This window comes from Oppia nitens, unplaced genomic scaffold (genome assembly GCF_028296485.1).
Source record: "Oppia nitens isolate AA-2021 unplaced genomic scaffold, nextdenovo-longstitch-racon4-pilon3 scaffold2_pilon_pilon_pilon, whole genome shotgun sequence".
Taxonomy (NCBI): Eukaryota; Metazoa; Arthropoda; class Arachnida; order Sarcoptiformes; family Oppiidae; genus Oppia; species Oppia nitens.
The window spans coordinates 5,235,001-5,258,375 of NW_026533210.1; the positions used below are offsets into that span (position 1 = coordinate 5,235,001).

Consider the following 23,375-nt stretch of genomic DNA (forward strand, 5'->3'; position numbering starts at 1 on the left):
TAATAATAATTATTACTAATTAATTTATTATGACAGGTAATCATAGAAATATTAATAAAAAAACTAAATGATTACAAGGCTAATATATTTTTTATATTATATAAAGTTAAAATACAGATAATTCAATGTTTGAGTTCTCTTAAAAACAATTGATTTGTGCGATATTTTCAACAAATTATTATCATTATAATTGTATTACCAATATTTAGAGTAATAATAATAATAATAATAATAATAATAATAATAATAATAATGCTTTATAACAAAAATTGTTTAAATATATACTATATATATATAAATTTCTGGGACGAATACATTAGTTTTGCTACTTTGTATGTATACTGGCACTGGTATGCTATATATATATATATATAATTTAAAAGATATCAAAATTCGTATTTTATAATTTAAAATATATTTTTATATTATTATCAATAAATTGATTAAAAAATGAAAATTTCAAAATCTCATAAAATATTATAAAATATTTATACAAATATATATATATATATAATAATATTTAAAATGTTATTCATAATACTCATAAATTATTATAATGGTAAAATAAATAATTATAATAGGTAGTTACAATAGATATTTGTTCTTTAACAAAATTATTTTTAACAATTGAAAATATGCTTTATAACAAAAATTGTTTAAATATATACTATATATATATATATTATTTAAAAGTTATCAAAACATGATATGGCAAGGTACTTTAATTATTATTAACAATATAAACTAGTACAGTATTATCAAAAATCAATATGATGATACATTATCTATTAAGTTTAGTAAAATAAAAATTAAGAGCAATTAAAAATATATTTTAACAAAATAAAATTATATACACTTATTATTATTAATTATCAAAAATGCAAATATTAGTTAAATTAGTTTCAATTTTATTTATTTGCTATAATGTGTTGGCATTTCAAGGCAGTGATGATGAGATCACAGACCTCCCGGGTATACCAAAAGGGGTTACATTTAAGCAATATTCGGGTTATTTGAATGCTTCGAAGGGTCGACACTTGTTCTACTGGTTAGTCGAAAGTCAGACCGATCCGGCCAATGCACCGGTAGTTTTGTGGCTTAATGGCGGTCCCGGTTGTAGTTCAATGTTCGGTATGCTTACCGAAAACGGACCCTTCCGTGTGAACAGTGACGGCAAAACACTGGAAATACATAACCATTCGTGGAATTCGGTGGCAAATATCATCTATTTGGAGGCACCGGTTAGTGTCGGGTTTAGTTACGATGAAAACACTAATAAACCAAAAAATACCGACAACTCGACAGCTGTGGACAACTATTTAGCTCTCGAATCGTTTTTCTTGAAATTTCCGCATTTGAAGAAAAATCCGTTTTATATAACCGGCGAAAGTTATGCCGGTATTTATATACCGATGTTGGCTAAAGAAATTTTTACCCGAAAGTCAACTATCAATTTGAAAGGTTAACCCATTTTTTAAAAATTTTATTTTAGTTAAATAACTTTTGCAACAAACTGTATATAAAAAGAAACATTTGCACAGTTATATCATTCATATTATGTTGTGTTTCGCTATCAATAGGTGTCGGCATTGGTAACGGATTGCTGTTAGAGACTCAATCAAAACGCCAAAGATCTCAATCGGACTATTATTTCGAGTTAGGACACGGTTTGGTCACAACCTATAGCTATGAGGCACTCATCGAAAACTGTTGCGACTGTCCGGCCGGTCAGCCTCAACACGTGTGCACACTTAGTCACGCGCCTAATAAAACGTATGTTATATACATATAGTATTTTTCATCATCATCATATAAATTGTCGAATAATATTTTAGCATGATTAATTATATGTATTTAAATTATTTATACCTATGTATATGATAATTTTATTTTTAGTAAATGTGCTAGTACACATGTGGAATCGGTAGGTTACGGTCCCAATCCGTACAATATTTATGATGTATGCGCACCCGATATCAATATGCAACAAGTGTTCAACAAGTACTACCGTAATGCATACACCAAAACTAAGTCAATGCCAGTCAATTTTAACATTGGCGCCAACAAAGCCGACTGTCCCAAGGATGGTCACTATGAGTTTATGAATACCGATGCCGTACGTAAAGCATTGCACGTTCGGGAAAATTCGGGCACTTGGCGGGGATGTGGCGGCAGTTATTCAGATTTTGGTACACCACAGGACCATAATTTGTTACAATTGATCAATGAGTTTAAACTGGAGAGGACAGTCGTCTACAATGGCAATTGGGATACTGTTTGCGATTTCATAAGTGATCAACAATTTGTTGATGGACTCGGCTATAAGCAAATCGGAACATATAAGTTAGTTAACAAACAAAATTATTTTAATTATATTTAGTAATGTTTCAATCGGTAATTTACTCAACAATTTTTTTTACTCCTAATATATAACATACAGAACGTGGTTTAGAGAGGATGGCTTTGTTGGCGGTTTTGTTAAACATTTTGAAAAATCCCTGAGTTTTGTTGTAGTCCGCGGCGCCGGCCATATGGTTCCCGCTGACCAACCCGAAGCTGCACTACATATGTTTAAGTTTATTATTGGAAAAGGTCAACTATAATAATTATTATTTTTAATTTTATATAATTAAATTGATKATAACTATAATAATAATAATAATAATAATAATACAGTGTATTGATCGCAATTTTAAAATAAATAAATAAATCGACAATTTTTCAGTGAAAATTAAATTAATAGTGACTATATATATATATATCAATATACAGTATATTTTTTAAATATAAACATAGAAAGTTTTATTAATTATTAATGTATATATTTTGTAATTTTGTAATTATGTACATTAACCCTGAAATATTGGGATATATACAGTATATTTGGCAATAATTTTTTTAWAAATAAATAGATATATAAATATAAATGTATAGTTAGATATTGTCTAAATATAATCAGCTGATACATGCATGAAAAAAATTATCATATCTTTTAGTGTATAGACTATAAGATATAATGAAACTAATGATATTTATCAATAGTAGGAACACTTACAGTATATTAAAATAAACAAATTTTCTTCATGTATTGACAATTGTCCCCTCAATTGAAACCACTATATTGAAGCCATTACCAGTGATAACTATCTATCTATTTATTAAATTTATCTATTAATACAAACGCTTGATTCAGCAGTTTTTAAGCAGCAATGGACTTAAAACCCAATTATAACATCCAATGTAAACTTGTATTATTTATTTAATGATATTAAGAGAGAGAGAGAGAGAGAGAGAGAGAGAGAGAGAGAGAGAGAGAGAGAGAGAAATACTTAAATKCAATTTACTTTTTTTCTTGTTGTTGTTAATGGTATCTGTTTTAGATATAGTTTTTTTGTGCATACACTTTACTATAACTCATGTGAAACAAATAAAGTATAATATTATATAAAGTTATATCAATTTATTTGTTGATTTTTTGATGTGTGTGTGTAAGTGAAAAGTCAAACACACTTTTGTCGCATCTATAATAATATTAATAATAATAAAATATAAAAGTGTTTATATTTACAAAAACTATTTACAGTATAATAACTTATTTTTAAGGATATTTGATAGTTAGTGTATGTGTTGTTTTTGTCACATATAAAAAGTGAGACAAAAAAAGTAAGAAAAAAGTTTTTCCTCTATTTACTGATAATTTGATTTAATAACAGATTTGTTTGCGTAAAAAATAGTAATCAATTATTAATATTTTTGTGAATATTAAAACTAATAAATGATTCAGTAATTTTAATATTTATATTAAAAAAATTATTAGTGTTAAAGTGTATATATATCTCTCTAATTATTAAATAATATAAATTCAAAGTCATGAGTATACGGGGAGAGCCTATGGAAACTGATATCCTATTAGGATATAAAACCAATGGCCGTACTGTTAGGCCATTGGCGCCGACAAAGTCGCCAATATTTCCGTCGACACGTTGTTATGTGGCATTCATATCATTGATGGGTACGGCTATTATGTATATTACACGGGTTAACCTAAATGTAGCCATATTGGCAATGGTTAACACAACTCAACTAACCGAATCGGTAATTCCGTCAACCAATTGGACTAATAGTATTGGATTGGATGTTACAGTTATTTCAGATGAACTTCAATGTCCCGGTTCTCAATTGAATTCAGTGTCAACTAATCAACAATTAGATACAATGCCATCAAAACCACTGATGGTCAGCGAGTTTTATTGGTCGCCACCCGAACAGGGGATAGTTCTCGGATCATTTTTTTACGGTATTTTCAATATTTATTTTTAAAAAAACATTTGTATTATTTAATAAATATATTATATTTAACATTTAATTTAATTAAATTTTTGTTTATTTATTTAATACTGTATTTATATTGATACTGGCAATTAATGTTAAGAAAATTTTATCGTATTATTATTTATTTTAATTAAATTATATTTATTTATTTAGTTATTTTAATTTCAATTGTGATATATCCTATGCTAGGTTTAGATTAATTATTTAAACAGACAGTTAAAAAAACTATTTTGAAATGAATTTGATTGCAATTATCGTAGTTTATTAATAAACTCCTAAAATTAATTATTGATAAACATTTTAATAAATAAATAAATAAACAAAAATAAACAATTTTCAGACAAATTTCACAATTATTAATAATGCATTGCATTGTAATACAGTAGTCATTTCCTATATTTAGTATAATATATAATAAAATAATTCAATTTAATTATTTAGAGCAATCAATTCATTAATTATTTAAAATTTTAGTTTCAAATATTAATTACGGTTTATATTTGTCTAAATAATATTTATTGTTCTAACATTTACTTAGAAAAATTTGAATTATTTCAGTAATGTTCAAGCTCATTTTAAATTAATGATAAACAAGAATAATGGAAAATAGCTTAGTTTTAAATATTATTGATATWTTTTTTTAATTTTTAAAACTATTTATTAATCAGATATAATATAGAAAATTATATAATATTTTTGTTTTTTTTTGTTTTGTCTTTCTCGTGATCAACATTTACTTAATATAACAAATCTATATCATTAATACCGTATWTATATATTATATACAGATAATGATTTTGTTTTATTAAATTAAATATTATATATATATATATATATATATATATATTACTAATTTCTAAACTAATAATATATTTATTATCTAAATAATACAGTAAATGTCATTGAATTTTGTAAACAAGTTTTATTATTAAAATAATATTATTATTGAAAATTAATTAATAAATATATAAATTATAATATTAAATTAAAATATATTTTATTAGAAAATATATCAAATAAAAAAATTTAATTATTTTTGTTTATTAAAATTAATTTAAAAGGCTATATTTGGCCACAAATTTTTGCTGGACGTTTGGCCGAACTATACGGAGCCAAATATCTGATATTATTGTCAACATTGGTGTCGGCAGTGATAAACCTGTTGACACCTGTTATAGTTCGCACCAATTTTGTATTGTTTATCACTTCACGAGTATTATTAGGTGTCTGTCAGGCAATGCTTTATCCGGCATTTTATGCACTGTTTGCCCGATGGATACCCGATGAAGAGCACAGTACGTTCATGCCGTGGTTGGACGCAGGTATTACCATTGGCACAGTTATTGCCAGTGCAGGCGCTGGAAAAATGTTAGATGAAAACATGTTGGGCGGTTGGCCATCAATTTTCTATATATCCGGATTACTAGCATTGGTTTGGTGTGTCGTTTGGTGGCTTACCATTACGTCCACACCCGACCAGCACAGGTGGATCTCGGAAAAAGAGTTGGCATTTATTACCAAACATACATCTCGTGAGAGTAACACCAATGAGACAGCGGCTGCCAAACGATCAGTTCCCTGGAAACGGATATTCATGTCCAGCGCTTTCCTGTCGACACTCATAGCCAAAGTCACGTACGGAATAACGTTTGATTTTATGACCAGTAAAATGCCGGCTTATCTTCAGGATGTCATACACTTTCCGATCGACCAAAACGGCTATACCTACGCTTTCATTATGGTTGGATTTGCTATAACATTGCTAACATGTGGGTTTATGGCCGACTGGCTCATCAAATCAACCTCACTGTCCAAGACAATGGTGCGCAAGATTTTCCAGACTATATCGGGTGTAGGAATGGCCGCCAGTTTGATATTATTGCCGAGTGTTGGCTGCGATAAACCACTTAACATTACATTACTGACAATATGTATGCTGGCCTATGGATTTACTTCGGGAGGTGACGTACCGATAGTGCCCGACATGACTGAAGAGTTTGCCGGAACTGTGTTTGCAGTGATGAACACCCTGTGCTCGTTCAGCGGGTTTGTTGTGCCCTACTTTGTGGGCGTCCTTATCGATGACAACCCATATTCTATGAGACTATGGAGCTATTCCTTCTATTTGTCGGCAATTATCGACATTGTCGGCACCGTTGTGTTTGTTATGTATGCATCAGCTGAACCACAGCACTGGGAGGTAGAATCGTATAGTGTTTTAGAAAACGAAACACCTGTTGTCGTCACAACAACTAAAGAGACATTTAGTCTAAAAGATAATAAATTAAAAAATAATAACAAAAATAATTATAATACATGTGAATGTAATTTTAGTAAACAGTAAATTAATTATAAAATTGTATATACTGTAAAAGTTTTTATTAAATATATATATATATATAATAAAACATTTTATATTATCATAAGCTTATAAATTTTTATTCTCTACTTATACAGTACTCTACTATATATATATTTATTTATAAAATATGTTTTTCTAAATTAAACTTAATATTAATGTAAATTTTTAGTTTATTTTTAAAATTTTGAATATTTAACTATATTAACTTAACTAAGTAAAAATTTTATGTACTATTTTTTAATTCATAAACTATAAGTCGTTATTCATTAAATTGAAAATTATGTATAATTATTAGATAATTTTTATAATTATGTAAATTTTATTAATATAATACTAACAATAAAATATTGATTAAATTTTGAAAATTGTTACTATATTTGTATTTATGACAACTTTCTTTAGTACTAAATAAATTTGCACTAAAATATCATAAATCAATAAAAAAAAATTAATATCTAATTTATTTATAATCATAGCATAAGTAATAATAATAAATAAGATTATAAGATACTATATAAATAGAAATAATAAATAAAATAATATTAAGCAAATAGAGACAAATATATCAATAAATAGTAARTTATTTACTAAATTATAGTTAAATAATTGACAACTTTGATGAAAAGTTATATCAGTTTGCCCAGAGTCAATAAGATAATTATTAGTTGCATGGTCATTTATTGTAAACTTATATAAAACAAGTTGTTTTTACACACACAMAAAATTATTTGAAACATTGTATCTGGATAGTAATTTAATTAAGTCAATAAATATACTAGTTAATTAGTAATTTAAAAAAAATATATATTAAACCATTAAGATCGTGAGTATATAATAATTTTTAAGATCATATAAAGTGAAAAAAATTAAATATCCGATTAATATTTATATAAATGTGTATTATTTGACAAAAATAAGCTTATCTATATTTAACATTTGCTACAAAATTGCATAATTATTGTAGTTTAATAATATAATTAATGATATAATCTTATAATTAATTAACATTTACAGTATATATATATTATTGTTATGTATATTTGTTAAATTAATTAGTAAATGTACTGTATTTACGTAATATATCTAATATAAAAATAATGTATATTAAAAATGACGTATATTTTATATATTATTTRAAAATAAAACAAAAGAGTTAATTAATTATAATCAAAAATTTAGTATAAATTAATTATTAAACAAAGTTTACAACAATTTTGTTTAGCAAATAAATACAACTTTTAATAATAATATCATAAAGGATATTTTTATTTTAAAAAATTAACTTGAATAAATTAATAATAATAATTATTATTATTATTAGTAGTAGTAGTAGTGTAGTAGTAGTATCATTATTGGTATTAATCATAAAAGCACTTGAAATAAGATATTTATTTTTTGTTTACAATTATATTTCGTTGATTTTTAATAAAGTTTTTAATATTCTAAAAATATTCTATTAATAGGTATAACCWAAAATAAAACACTGATTTATTCTAATACTGTATTAATAATAATTGTTATATGATATATACAAATATTTTTTTTATTTGGATAATCATAAAGATTTTGAAAAAGTATATTAAATATTGATAGCAAATCAAAATTATATATATATACTGTATTATATATGTACTGTATATATAAAATGCCAAAAACTGTACTTTATGACAGTCAATATATTTGTATATACATTAATATACTATACATTTAACGATCACATTAGATGTGCATTTATTTTAGTTTTTTTATTTATGATTTATTAATGAACCTGGCTATAATACATATGGTGTCATTTTTCATGATTTATTTTTGAAATGTTTTCCCATTGGTTTTATGTTAAATTAAATATAACATCATTTCTAAATAAGAAATACAATATATATATATATATATATATATATATATATATATATATATATATATATATATATATTGCAAATTTCAAATAAAATATTTTAAGTGCAAATTTTTAGTTTTTATTATGTTTTTATAATTTATATACTAAATAAAAAAAATAGAATTATTATTTTATTTAAAATATAAATTATTAGATTATAATATGATATATTTAATTTTATTAATAACCTTTCAATGTTTTATACTTATACAATATTTAATAACTTAATAGTGTTGATTGTAAAATAAAATTATTTTTTCAAATATATTCTTATTTAATATAAAATTTAAGAAAATACTTGAAAAAGCAATTTATATGTTTATTACTAATATTATCAAACATTTTTGAATAGTATAAACAATATAATTTAATACTATTGAGTATAAAATATTATTTTATAAATTATATATTTTTATTATAATTATGTTTCCATAAAATTAAAATTAATTAAAAACAAAATAAAACATAATAATTGACTGACACTAACTTAATACATTAAAATCTATACAAATAATGATATCCAGCTAATTAGTTATAGGATATGTAGTCTAAACATTGTTTAGTGTATTATAAATAAATATAGTTTGTAAAAAAATTACTATCTTTTTATCATTATTAACTGACCAACTGATACATATTATATATATATATATTTCGCATCCAGGCTTACATAATATAATGTAATTATTTATTTTATATGTAATTCAATATTTTATTTTTTATATTTAAAAAAATATCAAATAAAAATAAACCAATTTTATTATATATCCTAATGTAGAGCACTATAGCCTATAGGAAGTATGTTTTACTTTCTACTAATTAAAAATATTCTTAAATATTTTATTATTTTAATTATAATAAAATACTCATTATTTTTTTTATTATGATAATCATTAAAATTTTAAAAAGAATATATATTCAWATTATTTGTTTTAGTTAATTATCAAAATTAAACATAACATTACTTTTTGTTTAGTTTATATATAATATTCAAAATAATTTTATAAATTTAATAAATTATTAAATATGCTATTTATATATGTTAATTACATATTCATTTTTTAAAAACTTTATTTTATGAAAATCTATTAATATCTATTTAAAACAACAATATTTTCTAATAAAAATAATTAATTATTAAACTGTATAAATAAATAATATTTAGTTAATAATAAAATTTTATAACATAGTTTTTTATAAAGATTTATAATCTCAAATCTAATTTATGATATTTTTTAAGAATTTTATTATTAATATTATTAAAAAAAACTAAATATAATTATTTATTTATAATTTTGCTAATATTATATTATAAATTAATTCATACAGTTATATGTCATACATAACTAACAAAAATACTTTTATATAAATAAATTTATTTAATAACAATGTTAGCCTTATTTTAAATTAAAGTCTAAGTATTTAATAATTAATTTGCGTATATAAAATTATTATTAAATAGTGTTTACTATTATATGTGTTTAATAATATATGTTTCATAAAAATATGATTCAATATTTAAAACTTAAAATATCGATTTTTGAAAGCTTATAATATAGTCTGTATTTGTTTGAAAATTTTAAAACATATTACAAAATTGTCAAATATTCAAAAATAGAATATTATTAAAAAACAAAAATATTAAATAAAAAATTGTTTATTTATTATATCATAAAAGTTGTCAAAAAAACTTATCTCTATAAAAAAAATTATTTTTTAAAAATCAAACTGTATATGCAATATAATAAATTTTATCTTGTTAATAATTAATTGATAAATTATAATTAAAAATATTTTTTCTTATTAGTAGGTATACTAAAAATTTATAAATAAACTAAAATATGTAAAATAATTTATAGGTTTTAAATTGAGCAATGATATTTAAAACTAAGTCATTGATTTTTATTATAAAAACATTAATATTAAATTTTACACAATTTTACAAATATAAAAATTATTTGTTAGATAACTTGTTTATTAGAGTATAGATATAATAATTTTAAATTGAGTAGAGTTTTAATAAAAATTTATAAAAAAACAGTGTATTTGTTTCTGTTTAGTGTCTATACTATAGAATTTATAATATTGTCAACTATTATACCGTATATATGACTACAGTTTTAGAGATGATAAAAATGCATATAAATATTTTATAGTTTATAAACTATAGTTAAAAAATAAATGTGATTATTTGTATTCAGTATATTAAAAATAAAATTGTAAAATATATAAATTAACACATAACAAGAATATATTTTACATATATTATTTTATTAATGTAATCTATTATGTCAATTAAAATAGTTATACTTTAAGTCAATTTATTATTATTGTTAGTTATGTTTATTGTTCATATATAGATATTATATTAAAAAGCTTAAAAAATTGTTATATAAAATATATAAACTAATTTTTAATAATAAAAATATTTATCAATTTATTATCAATATTTTATATATTAATATTTATAAATTATAAATAACTATTAGTTTTAGATTTTTATTATAATTTTTGTTTTCAGTTTATAAGAAAACATTAAATTTATTATTTGGCAATATGTTGTTGTTTTCAAACATATTAAATAATTTTTTTAAAACTTAATTTAATTGAAAAAATTTATAATCACAATACTAGTTTATACAAGACAATTCTAGCCATAAAAATGATATCAATATTGTAGACATATTTACTAGTATTGACTAGTATAGTGTTGTTTTCAATTTAAAGTAATTTTTTTTAATAAAAATTATTTTAAAAATATTAAAATTATTATGAAATCAATTCTAATGAATATTATTGATTATTTAAATACATATTTTATTTATCAAATAAATTGCATTTATACTGTAATAATGTGTAAAAGTAAAATTTAAAAAAAGTTTATCATTATAAAAACTAATGTCATTAATAAAATTTTATTATAATGATTGAAATACTAATATTAATATTATTAGAAATTCAAACTTAAAATTTGAGCTGAATATTATTTTTCATCTTGTTTTACAAAAATGTTTAAATTTTGTGTACAATATCCTATAAATAAATTTTTATTTAATCAAAATTATAACTATAATAAAAATGATTTAATTATTGGTATACTTAATAAAACGGTATGATATAATAAAGCTATCTTTTTATTTAAAAAAATTTAGTCATAAATTTTACTAAATATTTTATTTTTTACATAAAATTTTATATAATGTATTTATAGATAACAATGATAAATAATACAACTTATCAATTGTGTTTTGGTGATGGCTATTTAATTGAATTGATTGAACAGCATACTAAAATCAAGTATAATAAAAATGCTTATCGTAAAAATAATTGATATAATTTTTAATTACTTATTATATAAATAATATATATATTTATAACATTATAGTTCAAAGTTTGTTATTATATATTCCGGTATTAATAAAACTTGTAATAAACTCTATAATGCTTATCATACACAAGTAAGTAATAGAAAATTTTTTGTACATTTAAAATATATATAAAATGAAAATAATTTTTTTGAATGTATTGTACTTTTAAAAAAATATTTAAATTAAAGAAAGTACATTTAGTACCCGGAGTACATATAATAGACAGTTCACGGTTTGGTTATATTGATTTTGCTCATCCCATTTCAAACGGCTATATGTCGTCAATATTATATTCACCAAAAATTAATGATAATTTAACGAATTGGATGAAATTTTTTCAGATATTTCCAAAATATATTTGGTGTATAATATTTATGTTATATATTATGATTACTTTGGTTAATGTATTGAAAACAAAATTTGATAATTTTTTCAAACTGTTTATTGATTATTTTGCTATACTATTATATAAAAGTAAGTATTATTTTTGAATACTAATAAAATATTATTAATTAATTGAAAGTTTAAAATATACATAAAGTTTTTTTTGTATAACTATTTAATTAATAAAAGATTGTAAAACATATATTACATGGATATTATAATTTTTAGGTATTCAAATTAAATCATATCATTCAAAATTGTTGGTAACAATTTGGTTATTTGGTAGTTTTATTATTGTTAACTTATTTTTTAATGATTTCCTATCGACTATTATATTAAAAACCCATAATACCATTGAAAATTTTGATGATCTTATGTCAAGTAATATGACTATATTAATGAAAACTACTTCCTATGAATATAGGCTAATGTTAAATGTAAAATAAATTATTAATCATTTTGTTGCAAAGATTATATATAATAATTTTTTTTAATTATAGCAATCGTGGAGTATATTAAATAAAAATATTAAATTAATTTCGACGAATCAATTTCTATCTGTTGACACTATTAAACAATTAGTTTACGACAACACTGTTATTATTAGTAACTATAAAAATACTGATATAATGTATAAATTTTATACAGAGTTCCCATTGAAGCGAACCATAGGTAACGGATCATTATTTTATGTTTCCTATCCTATCAGTAAACAACTAAACAATAATATAAAAATTAAAATTAAAAAATTGTAAGTAAATATATASAAGTATGTAATTGTAGTATATTATTGATTATTTTATTTGATAATGTTTGACTTTACATATATTGTAGATTTCAAAATTTAGTCCAATCGTCTTTATTTTATCAAAATTATAATCTTTATTTATCGGCAATTAATAAATATAAAAAATATTTAATAAATTATAACTATATTAATCTAGATCAATCTACTAATGATAAGCCAAATGAAATTACTTTCAAAAATATAATGTTTATAATAGTAATATTATGTATTTTGCATTGTCTAACAATAGTACTTTTTATTATTGAATTTTTTAGTAATTTATTATTTAAATTTTCATTATAAGGATAAGATTTCAAAAAAATTCATTGTGTATAAACACGTGTTAACATATTTTATAATGTAAAATATTAACAATAGTAATAATTAAATAATAATTCATTTCAATAAACAATTTATTTTAAAGTAATCATTTAAAATGTTTAAAAAAATTTTAAAACTTCATATATTTTTCATTATTATTTTTTATAAAAACACAACAATCAAAAACACATTTATCACTTATACATAATTTATTATTTGATATTTAACAAAGTAATACATTTCTTATTATTTGCTATATTTAAATTTCAAGTAAATATCAATATATCATACAATTAATTTATTTGAAGTATTAACTGACTCACAAAAAATATAATAATAAAAAATATATATATATACTAAAGTAATTTTCATACTATACTAGATTTAAGCTATTATTGTTGGTATACAACTAAAACATGTATTAAAAGTATTAATAAAAATTTAACTATGTTCATCTTGTTAAAAAACTGTAAATAATTAATTTAAAAAAAATTGTTTTATCACTATATTTGTTTGCTTGATTATTTGGTATAACTTTAATTATATGGTAATCTCACTGGAAATAAATCTATTAATTGTATATTTAATTAAACATATTAAAGAACATTATAAAAAATATTAAACATAAAGCACAAAAATTACGTTTTTATATAAATACAGTTATTTTTTAAAATCTAAAAAATGGCAGTCAAATAAACTAGATGTCTAAACTTAGACCAGGCGTTATCATTCAAGTGATTTCTGATTACTTTTGATTAAAATGTACTGTCGAAGCTTATGGTTTATTATAATATATTTTATCTAGCTCAAATAGACTGTTACATATTTATTTTAATTAAGTAGTATATTTAATTTAATATTATATAAAAATGGTTATTTAATTTATGTATTATAAAATCTACATCAGTATATCAGAATGGTCATTTTTGATTGTTTTATTAAAATATATTTAATCTAGCTCAAATACACTTACATATTTTTWAATTTTTTAATTACTCTTATTTTGATTAAGCATTTTTCGTAATTTAATAGTATATAAAATTAGTTATTAAATTTGTGTATTTAATTTTTTTTTTATCTTGGTYAGTAATTATGTTTTTAAAATAAGGGACCGTATAATCATCTGATAATGCCTGCTTTAGACTCTAAAGTGCCTGTCCTAGCAAGGCATATATTTAGACATTGACAGGGGAGGCATTTATTATTTTAAAACCCTGTTAATAACATATGACTAATACAAAATATACTAGTTTTTATTAAATATTTTAATAATTCTAATTATCAATACAAACAATAAAATTTTAATAATTTTTGCATATAATGTGGATTATTGTATTTATATAAAGTAATTTACGCCCTTGAAGTTTGTTTATTGACAATGCCTTCTAGCATTCTCAACTGGTTTTGTTTTGTTTACTAAAACTTTGTTTTTAATTTATTTGCTAAAAATATGGTATTTATATTATTAACTAATTGTTAGACTGTATTAATGTGTAGCGATAAAAAAATTAAAATAAATTTAAGGTTTAAAAAACATTTATAAAAAACACTTAATAAGTGATAACATTATAATATAATAAACAATTAATATAAATATAAATAAAACAAACTTCTAATTTAGATATGAGTGTAAATACTATTAAATATTTATATAAATAAAGAATTAATATAATAATGCATATTATATTAATTAATTTCTAGGAAATATTAAAATTTATAATTAAGTAAATATTTAATTTTTAAAAACATTTGAATAATTAATTTTATGTAGAAAATAGTTTCTACAAACTTATATATTGGTTGAATTTAATAGAAATCTTATTTGTTTTTAATAATTTAATATTAAAATCACAAATTTAATATTTTTTTAAAATAAATAAAAATATGTCATCAGAAATTCTAATTATATTATTTAATATAAATTATATCTTAACATTTATTATTTTAATTTACATAAACAAATAGCTATTATTTTTTTCCAAAATCTAGTAATAATTAATAATTATAAATTATTAAAAAATAAATTATTTTATAAAAAAAACAAAATTAATTTAGAATGAAAATATCTATAACCAACTTTATATAGTAATTATAATAATCTAATTGAAAGTTTGATTTCAAATATTGACTGATTTAACTAAATAAAAATATAGGTATTATAATATAAATAACACTAATTAAATATTATAAATAAAATTAAACAATACTTTACATTTTTATTTATTTTTTTGTAATCAACTTGACTTTTAATGTCATAATRTGATAAATATACAGTATATATATATATACTCTCTATATAAATAATACTGTAAATTAAATATTTGTTATTTTTCGATTAATTAGTACATTGTTGACATTGGATTAACATTATATAAAAATATTTTACTATTTATTATCACATCACTAAAAATTTTATAAAATTTATTTTTAATACAGTATTATATATTTTTATCTTCAATTATCTAATTTGTCTGTTTATTTGTTTTTTAAGTAATTATTCAAATTATCACTCAATCACTAAATTAAATATGTACTTATTTTTTTTGTATTTGTAAAATGTTATTTTAGTACAACCTTATTTAGCAAACAAAAATTATTAACTATACAATTTTGGTTTTATCATTTTTACCGACATTTTTTTCTTTTATTTATAATAATAAATATTGGAAATTTTATTTATTTATTTTTATATTTTTTTATTTGAACATGAATAATAAAAATTATGTTAATAATAGTTTTTTTGTATTATTAACATTAACAAGATAAATATATTAATATATATATATATATTAATAGTCGGCTTTAATGTTTGAATATAATAAACTTATATTTTTTTTATCTACACGTCATCCCTAAGGGCATTGCATAGAATAATCATATAAAATGTATCAATAGTTTATAAGTTTAATAATAATAATAATAACAACAAATATAAACAAAATTTATATTGAAGTTATATTTTGTTAGATAATATAAATATATGCAAACCAATATTATTTTTGTAAAAAAATATAAATACACTTTATATTAAAAAAAATAAAAGTATATATATATATATATAATATCATATTTTTAAAACTATAATAATAAATATATATATTTTAAATAATTCAAATCGTATTTAATTTATAAGTAATAGAGAATTATTATAGATTTTTGTATTATTAGGTTATATAAAGTAGACTTATTATAAACTAATGAAATAYTTTAAATTTATTATCTTTTGTATGTAGTTTTAACAATAAGATTTTAATAAAAATATAAAAATACGATAGTAGCCAGATTATTATGGATTTTAAAAAAATTATATATTTTTAAATTTATTTTACTTTAGCTGTTATTACTATTTTTAGTAAAATAGCAAAACATGTATAAAAAATTATTTTTATTAAATAGAAATTTTTAATTATTTAATTTTTAATATAATTGCATATTTTTTGTGTTTTTAATAACTTAAATATAGTATTGTTGTAATATAGTATAAAAACTTTGATCTTTTCAAATATTTTATTAATGTTTTGTAATCGAAATAGATTTTAACATTTAAATGCAATATATTGAGAATATATATATATTATTTAATATTTCTAAAAATACATATGACTGTATTAAATTAAATTATATCAAAAAAATAAAACAACATTAAATTTTATTCAAATTTTACTAATTAGGATTAATCAATATTTTAAGTTTACACTGTATTATAGTAATAATAACATATAATTACAAAATAAATAATTAAGAAATAACAAAAAGAATAATTAATTTTAATAAAAACAAGTGTTTTCAATGTTGATTATATAAATTAAAAAAAAACAACGTATTATAATATAATTTTATTGTTGTAATAGTACTTATGATTAGTTGCATATGAATTAGATTTTGTGTTTAATTTAAATCGACCAAAACTATCGAAGCAACACATAATTGGTATTGTTTTTTAAAACATATTTTAAATAAATTGCAAAAAATTGGCCGAATTATAGCAATCGAAATGTTTAAACTAATGATCGAAATTTAGCCGAAAGCCATTAGTATTCGATAAGTTTGCATATGTTTTGATAGTTTTAAATCGAATTATCGATTACTTGTAATCAAAAATATTAAAAATTTAAAGTTTTTTTAACAATAAAAATACTTATATAATATTCATTGAAAGTTTTCAAGTTTTTAATTAAACTTGACAAATATATTTTAAATATGATATTTCTAAAAAATTAATTTATATAGTTGAATAAAGTTTTAATTTATATTATTATTACTTATATGATATATAATTATGCTTTATATAAGCATTAAATATTACATAATTTTTTATAATTACATAATTACTTTTGATTAATTTCATATTATAAAAATTACTTGAATAATTATATTAACTAAAACTTATAAACAACTATTTTATATTAAATATAGGATATAAATAAATAATTTGTTATTGTATAATAAATAAAATAAAAAATTATAGTATTTTATTAAAAATAATGACATTTATTACAATTTTTTTCAGTTTTTAATAATTAATTTATTAATCATTGTTAAGTGTTTTCAATTTAAAAAATCTAATATATTTACAATTTTATTTACAGTATTTCTAAATTGAATGTTTTAGAATATCGAAGGTCTTATAAATTTATATTTTTTATTTAAAATTAGATTACTATTAAAATGTAAAAATAGATATAAAATGTAAAATATAGATAGATATACTAAAAATATTTTTTATTTCATGTTTTTCAATATTTAAATCAAAGTCAACTTATTTTAACTAACAATTTAGTTATCATTTGTCAAATAAAAATAAAAATGATTTTTTTTACTAATAAAACATTTTTTAATGTTTAAATTTATTATCAAAAGTGCTGTTTATATAAATTTATATTTGATTTCTTTTATTTAACATTTATTTATTATTTATTTTGAAATCTTTTTAAACTTTACAATACATTTTATCTAAAAATATATTTAATTAGATAATTTTTTTACTATTCTAAATGATATTATTTTTAAAAAAATATTATATATGTCATATTTCTAACTAATGATAATTTTTATATTCAATATTTTAATTGTTATAATTAATTAATGTAAATTTTATGTTAATGATATGGCTTTTACATTGGTTGAAATTTAAACTATTTAATACATATCTATCACCGATACAAATAGCTTAGACATCAAATAATTAAACAATTTTCTATAAATATCTGAATCCAATAGTATATTGAAAGATTATTTAGCAAATTTATATACCTATATATATATATACCGTATATTTTTTTACTAGTATTTTGATAAAAGATAACTTTATTTATAGATATTGGTTTTAGATATATATGATAAATATACTGTATATTTATCAATATATTCACAACAAAACTACAAATTGCTGACATTTGCTATTTATTATTACAATAGAATTAAATATACTATAAGGATATGTTTTAAGTAGATAATGGAATTGTATTTATTTTTTATTTTATTTTAAGTAGAGATTTATTTTTATTATTTTTATTATCCCTTTTATCGGTATATTTATCTATCATTTTTGTTTACTTAACATTTGTAGATTTAACAAAATTTATTCAATACTTCTAAGTAATCTAAGTTTAGTTTTAAAATTTAAAAATTAGAAATTATATATATAAAAAACTTTTATTAAATGTATAATATATTATATTTGATAAAACTTATGTACGTTATAATTTACATAYTTAGTTTCTAATTAATTTTGTTTAAAATGTGATTATTTTGGATTATGTAAATTTTAATATCAATAGTCAAATTTGAGTTTGTATAAATTTATTTTTACAAAATCATCTTATATTGTAAAAATCAAATCAAAAAATCATGATATAAAATATTAATAATATATTAATATAATATATTTTAAATGATATTATAATACTGTAATTTTAATCTACAATCTATTATATAAATTAATATTAAGTAAATTATATTTGATGTTTGATACAACTATAATAAATAATGTTTTAATATRTATGCAATATGTATGACATAAATAAAAAATAAATACTTATAGGAATTTAACTTATAATACACTATAAGACTTATAGATTACTATTTCATTGGTTACGTAGTCTATCCCAACTAGTGTTGGCAAAAAAGAGAAATTTATAAAATTATAGAGAAATTTCTATAAAGTTTCTAAAAGAAATTTCTATCTTTCGGATCCCCATGGTTAATTTTGTTCTCTCGATATTTGTTTTCTTCAACATTGTTTTTATAAGTAGTATTTAAATATTATTATAATTATATTGATATATATTATATTAGTATTTTAATTATTAATTAAAGTAAAAAATTAATTTATTTAATTATATTAAACTATGATATAATAAAATGATGAATAAAATTTTACAAAACTAATTATTATTAAATAATTATAATTATTTATATATRTATCCCATTTATATAATAGTATTATACAGTAATCTACATTATATAGTATGATATTATATTTATAGTAGTCTCATTAATATATTTATAGTTTTACAATATCTATAGATATGGGGATCCCATAGTATAACAAAAAAGTTAAATTTCTTTAGAAATTTATTCATACAAAACTTCCTAGAAACTTATTTAGGGAAATTTATTAGAAACTTTCTATTTGCCCATCTCTAATCTCAACTGAAAGTGTAATAAAAAGTTACTAAATATTTTATTGTTGATAATAACAACTATTTAATTATTAATCAAAAAAATAATAATACATTAACTGTCTGATGAAAAATAATTTAATACTAAATTTATTTTTAAACCTTATTTTAAATAGACAATAACAATATAAATAAATATATCTATTTATTTATATCATAAAATAAAATTTATTGAATTATGTATGAAATGAATATATATTCTGTAAAACTTATATACACTGTATATAATATGTTTAGAGAAGATTTTACTAAATTATTAATAAATTTATTGGAATTTTTTTATATAATATAAGAAATATTTTTTAACAGAATAAAGTATAATAGATAGTAATATAATATTTTTATTTTTATATATTTGTCTCAACACTATATTGTAAATTAATACTCAATTGTTATACAGTATATTATTGTAATGCATATAAAAAAATTAATTGTATTTATTATGAAAAATGATTTTATTAAGTTAGTACTGTATGATAATACTATATTGTTATAGATATACTCCCACAGTGTATCAACATTAGTGCATCAACATATATTTAATTAAATAAGAAATATTTTATTAAATATTTTGTGTTTTTAGTAAATATAATTAAATATTATAAATTAAATCTGTAAAAAAAATAGATTAGAAAGTACTAAATACTGCAATGTTTTTGCTTAAAGCTATAGATTTTAACAAACAGTAAATATATACAAATAACTCTATGATATAAAAATTAGCAAAAATATTAGGCAAAACAGTATTAGTTGTGTTAAACATGTGAATGCAATCAATGATTAAAAATTATATTATTAACTTGTATTAGTTATTAAGTTTGAAAATAAAATTAAGTGTATTTTTACCTTTTATTAATAAAAATATGCTATCAATTTGTAATACTGTTTTGCATTATTATTAATTTTAATTTAAATAGAGATTAGAATAAATTACAAATTGATTAAATATATATTTTTCCTAATAAATGACTATTTTTTAAAAAATAAATATTTAAGTATATATTTTGGTAGTTTTTTAGTAAATATTTTATTGAATATTTTCAATCTTTAAATAAATATTTTTTGATGCACTAGTAATTATACTGAACATAGAAAAATCACTATATATAGTAATATTATATTGTATTTTTGTAAACTTTTATATTGTAGTATAATTAATATGATATTTATTAATAAAGTACATTTATAATATGATACTATTTTGTTTTAATTACATAAAAACATTTACTATTAGTTATTTGAATAGTGTTTTAATAATTTTTTAATTATAAATTAGTATAATAACTATGAATAACTATAATTATGAATTTATTAATTTTACATTTGAGTTAAATATTTTTGTTATAATTATTTATATTTGTCAATAAAATTCTTAATATTATTAAAATTTATAATTTATGTTATTACATAACTTTTGAAATACTGTATATATATGATTTAAATGTTATTTAGATGATATATTTGAACAAATTTATTATTTATTAAATTATATAAATTGTAATAAAATTGGATCGACTTTACATTATCACTAGCTATTGATATTTCTTTTTTTTAAAACATTAATTTAGTTTTATTCAAAATAAATTTTTATTCTACAGATTGTATATTAATTCAAAAGCTAATATGAAATATACTAATATGTATTCATTAATGCAGTATTATATAAAAATATTTTTTTAAATATATTTTTGTTAGAAATTAATTATTTATTCATAAGTAATCTCTATTTCAGATTTTTATCTAATGCTAACTTTAAGGTAAATCTATACGTTTAAGCATTTAATTTAATAAAAATGCATTTATATAGCAAATGTTAATACGATAGCAATGTCATAATCAGATTATTATTTTTTCTAGATATATATATATATATATATATATATTTATATACTAAAGTATGACATTTTTCTATTATAACAAATGTATTTAAAATTAAAAAAAATAGAAATAATATAATGAAACCATATTAAATAACTGTGAAAATAATACAAGTATAATGATTTTGAATACATCATAATGTATTTTATATAAATTAAATTATAAAATATACAATAATAAAATCATCAAGTATTTAGATATGTGTAAAAAATACTTTACATTAATAATATTGATAATTATTTTTATTTTTTTGTCAGATTATTATTTTTTATATTTTTTAAAAAATAAATTTAATATACAATTATATAATCTGTTTTTGACTTTTGTCTGTTTGAATAGAGTTTATTTAGATTACTATTGTATTTACTATTGTATTATATTCTACTATTATTTTCAATATATAGGCATATTGTCTAATATTTAAGTTAAATCGAGGAAATAAAATTGAAAAGATAGTCAATTGAAACTACTATTCCTAAGTTCAACCAACAAAAAAATAACAATCAATAGTTGAATGTATGGGTGATTTAATTAATGGTGAGATGACTACGGCTGGCTTAAGTAGCAACAGCTTAGGTAGAAGTAGACTAACTGACCGTTCAAATGGCTATTTATATAAGTGTTTTCTGTTTGTGTGAACACTGTATAGCACTTAATAACTTATAAATTACTGTCTTATGTTTACTTATATACTGTATATCATTTTAAGTCATTTCAATACTGTATAGTATAAAGTGTATACAGTTATAGCATAACAAAACTATTGTTTAAAAGCAGCTTTTATTTATTAAGTAATTTTCTATGAAAATCAAATTTAATTAAATCAATAGTATTTCTAACAAATGTTATAATAAAGTGCATTATTATATAAAGTATAATAAATTAATAAGTATATTATAGTGAAATAAATTCATAAAATGCCTTATTGATATTAAATACATAGATATTTTTATTATTTTAATAAAAATAAAATGATAATACATTCATGATATATTAGTTTTAAAAAATTACCATAATTTTAATTCCTTGAATATATGGATAATATATTCAAAATAAATTTTTACAATTTCAAATAACATGAATAATATATGTTAAAATTCAAATATTTTTAGAATATTAATATTTCAAAAATTTTAATTTTTCAGGCAGATAAATTTTATCATAAATATAGATAGATATTATTTAGTTTATTTTTATTGTCTATTATGATATAAATAAATTTAATAATATTTATATAGGCAAATTGTTACAATAAGCAATATTATAAATTTAATATTGAATAAAATTGAAAATAAATATTAATACATTAAGTGAAAGAGATATACTAACAATAAATTAGATTTAAAAAATAATATATTTTAAA

The 23,375-nt window shown here is 19.0% G+C and overlaps 2 protein-coding genes across 2 annotated transcripts; both read left to right on the forward strand.

Moving 5' to 3' along the window:
* The first annotated feature begins 846 nt into the window (after nt 1-846).
* LOC128955337 (lysosomal protective protein-like) lies at nt 847-2,640 on the forward strand. Its single transcript, XM_054301002.1, has 4 exons — nt 847-1,461; nt 1,581-1,773; nt 1,897-2,343; nt 2,441-2,640. Exons 1-4 carry the CDS (start codon nt 879-881, stop codon nt 2,601-2,603), a joined length of 1,386 nt encoding a protein of 461 aa, XP_054156977.1. The 5' UTR covers nt 847-878; the 3' UTR covers nt 2,604-2,640.
* A 1,216-nt stretch (nt 2,641-3,856) lies between these two features.
* LOC128955817 (sialin-like) lies at nt 3,857-23,267 on the forward strand. The gene is made up of 3 exons (XM_054301494.1): nt 3,857-4,297; nt 5,394-6,647; nt 23,251-23,267. Exons 1-3 carry the CDS (start codon nt 3,871-3,873, stop codon nt 23,265-23,267), a joined length of 1,698 nt encoding a protein of 565 aa, XP_054157469.1. The 5' UTR covers nt 3,857-3,870.
* The last annotated feature ends 108 nt before the right edge of the window (nt 23,268-23,375 follow it).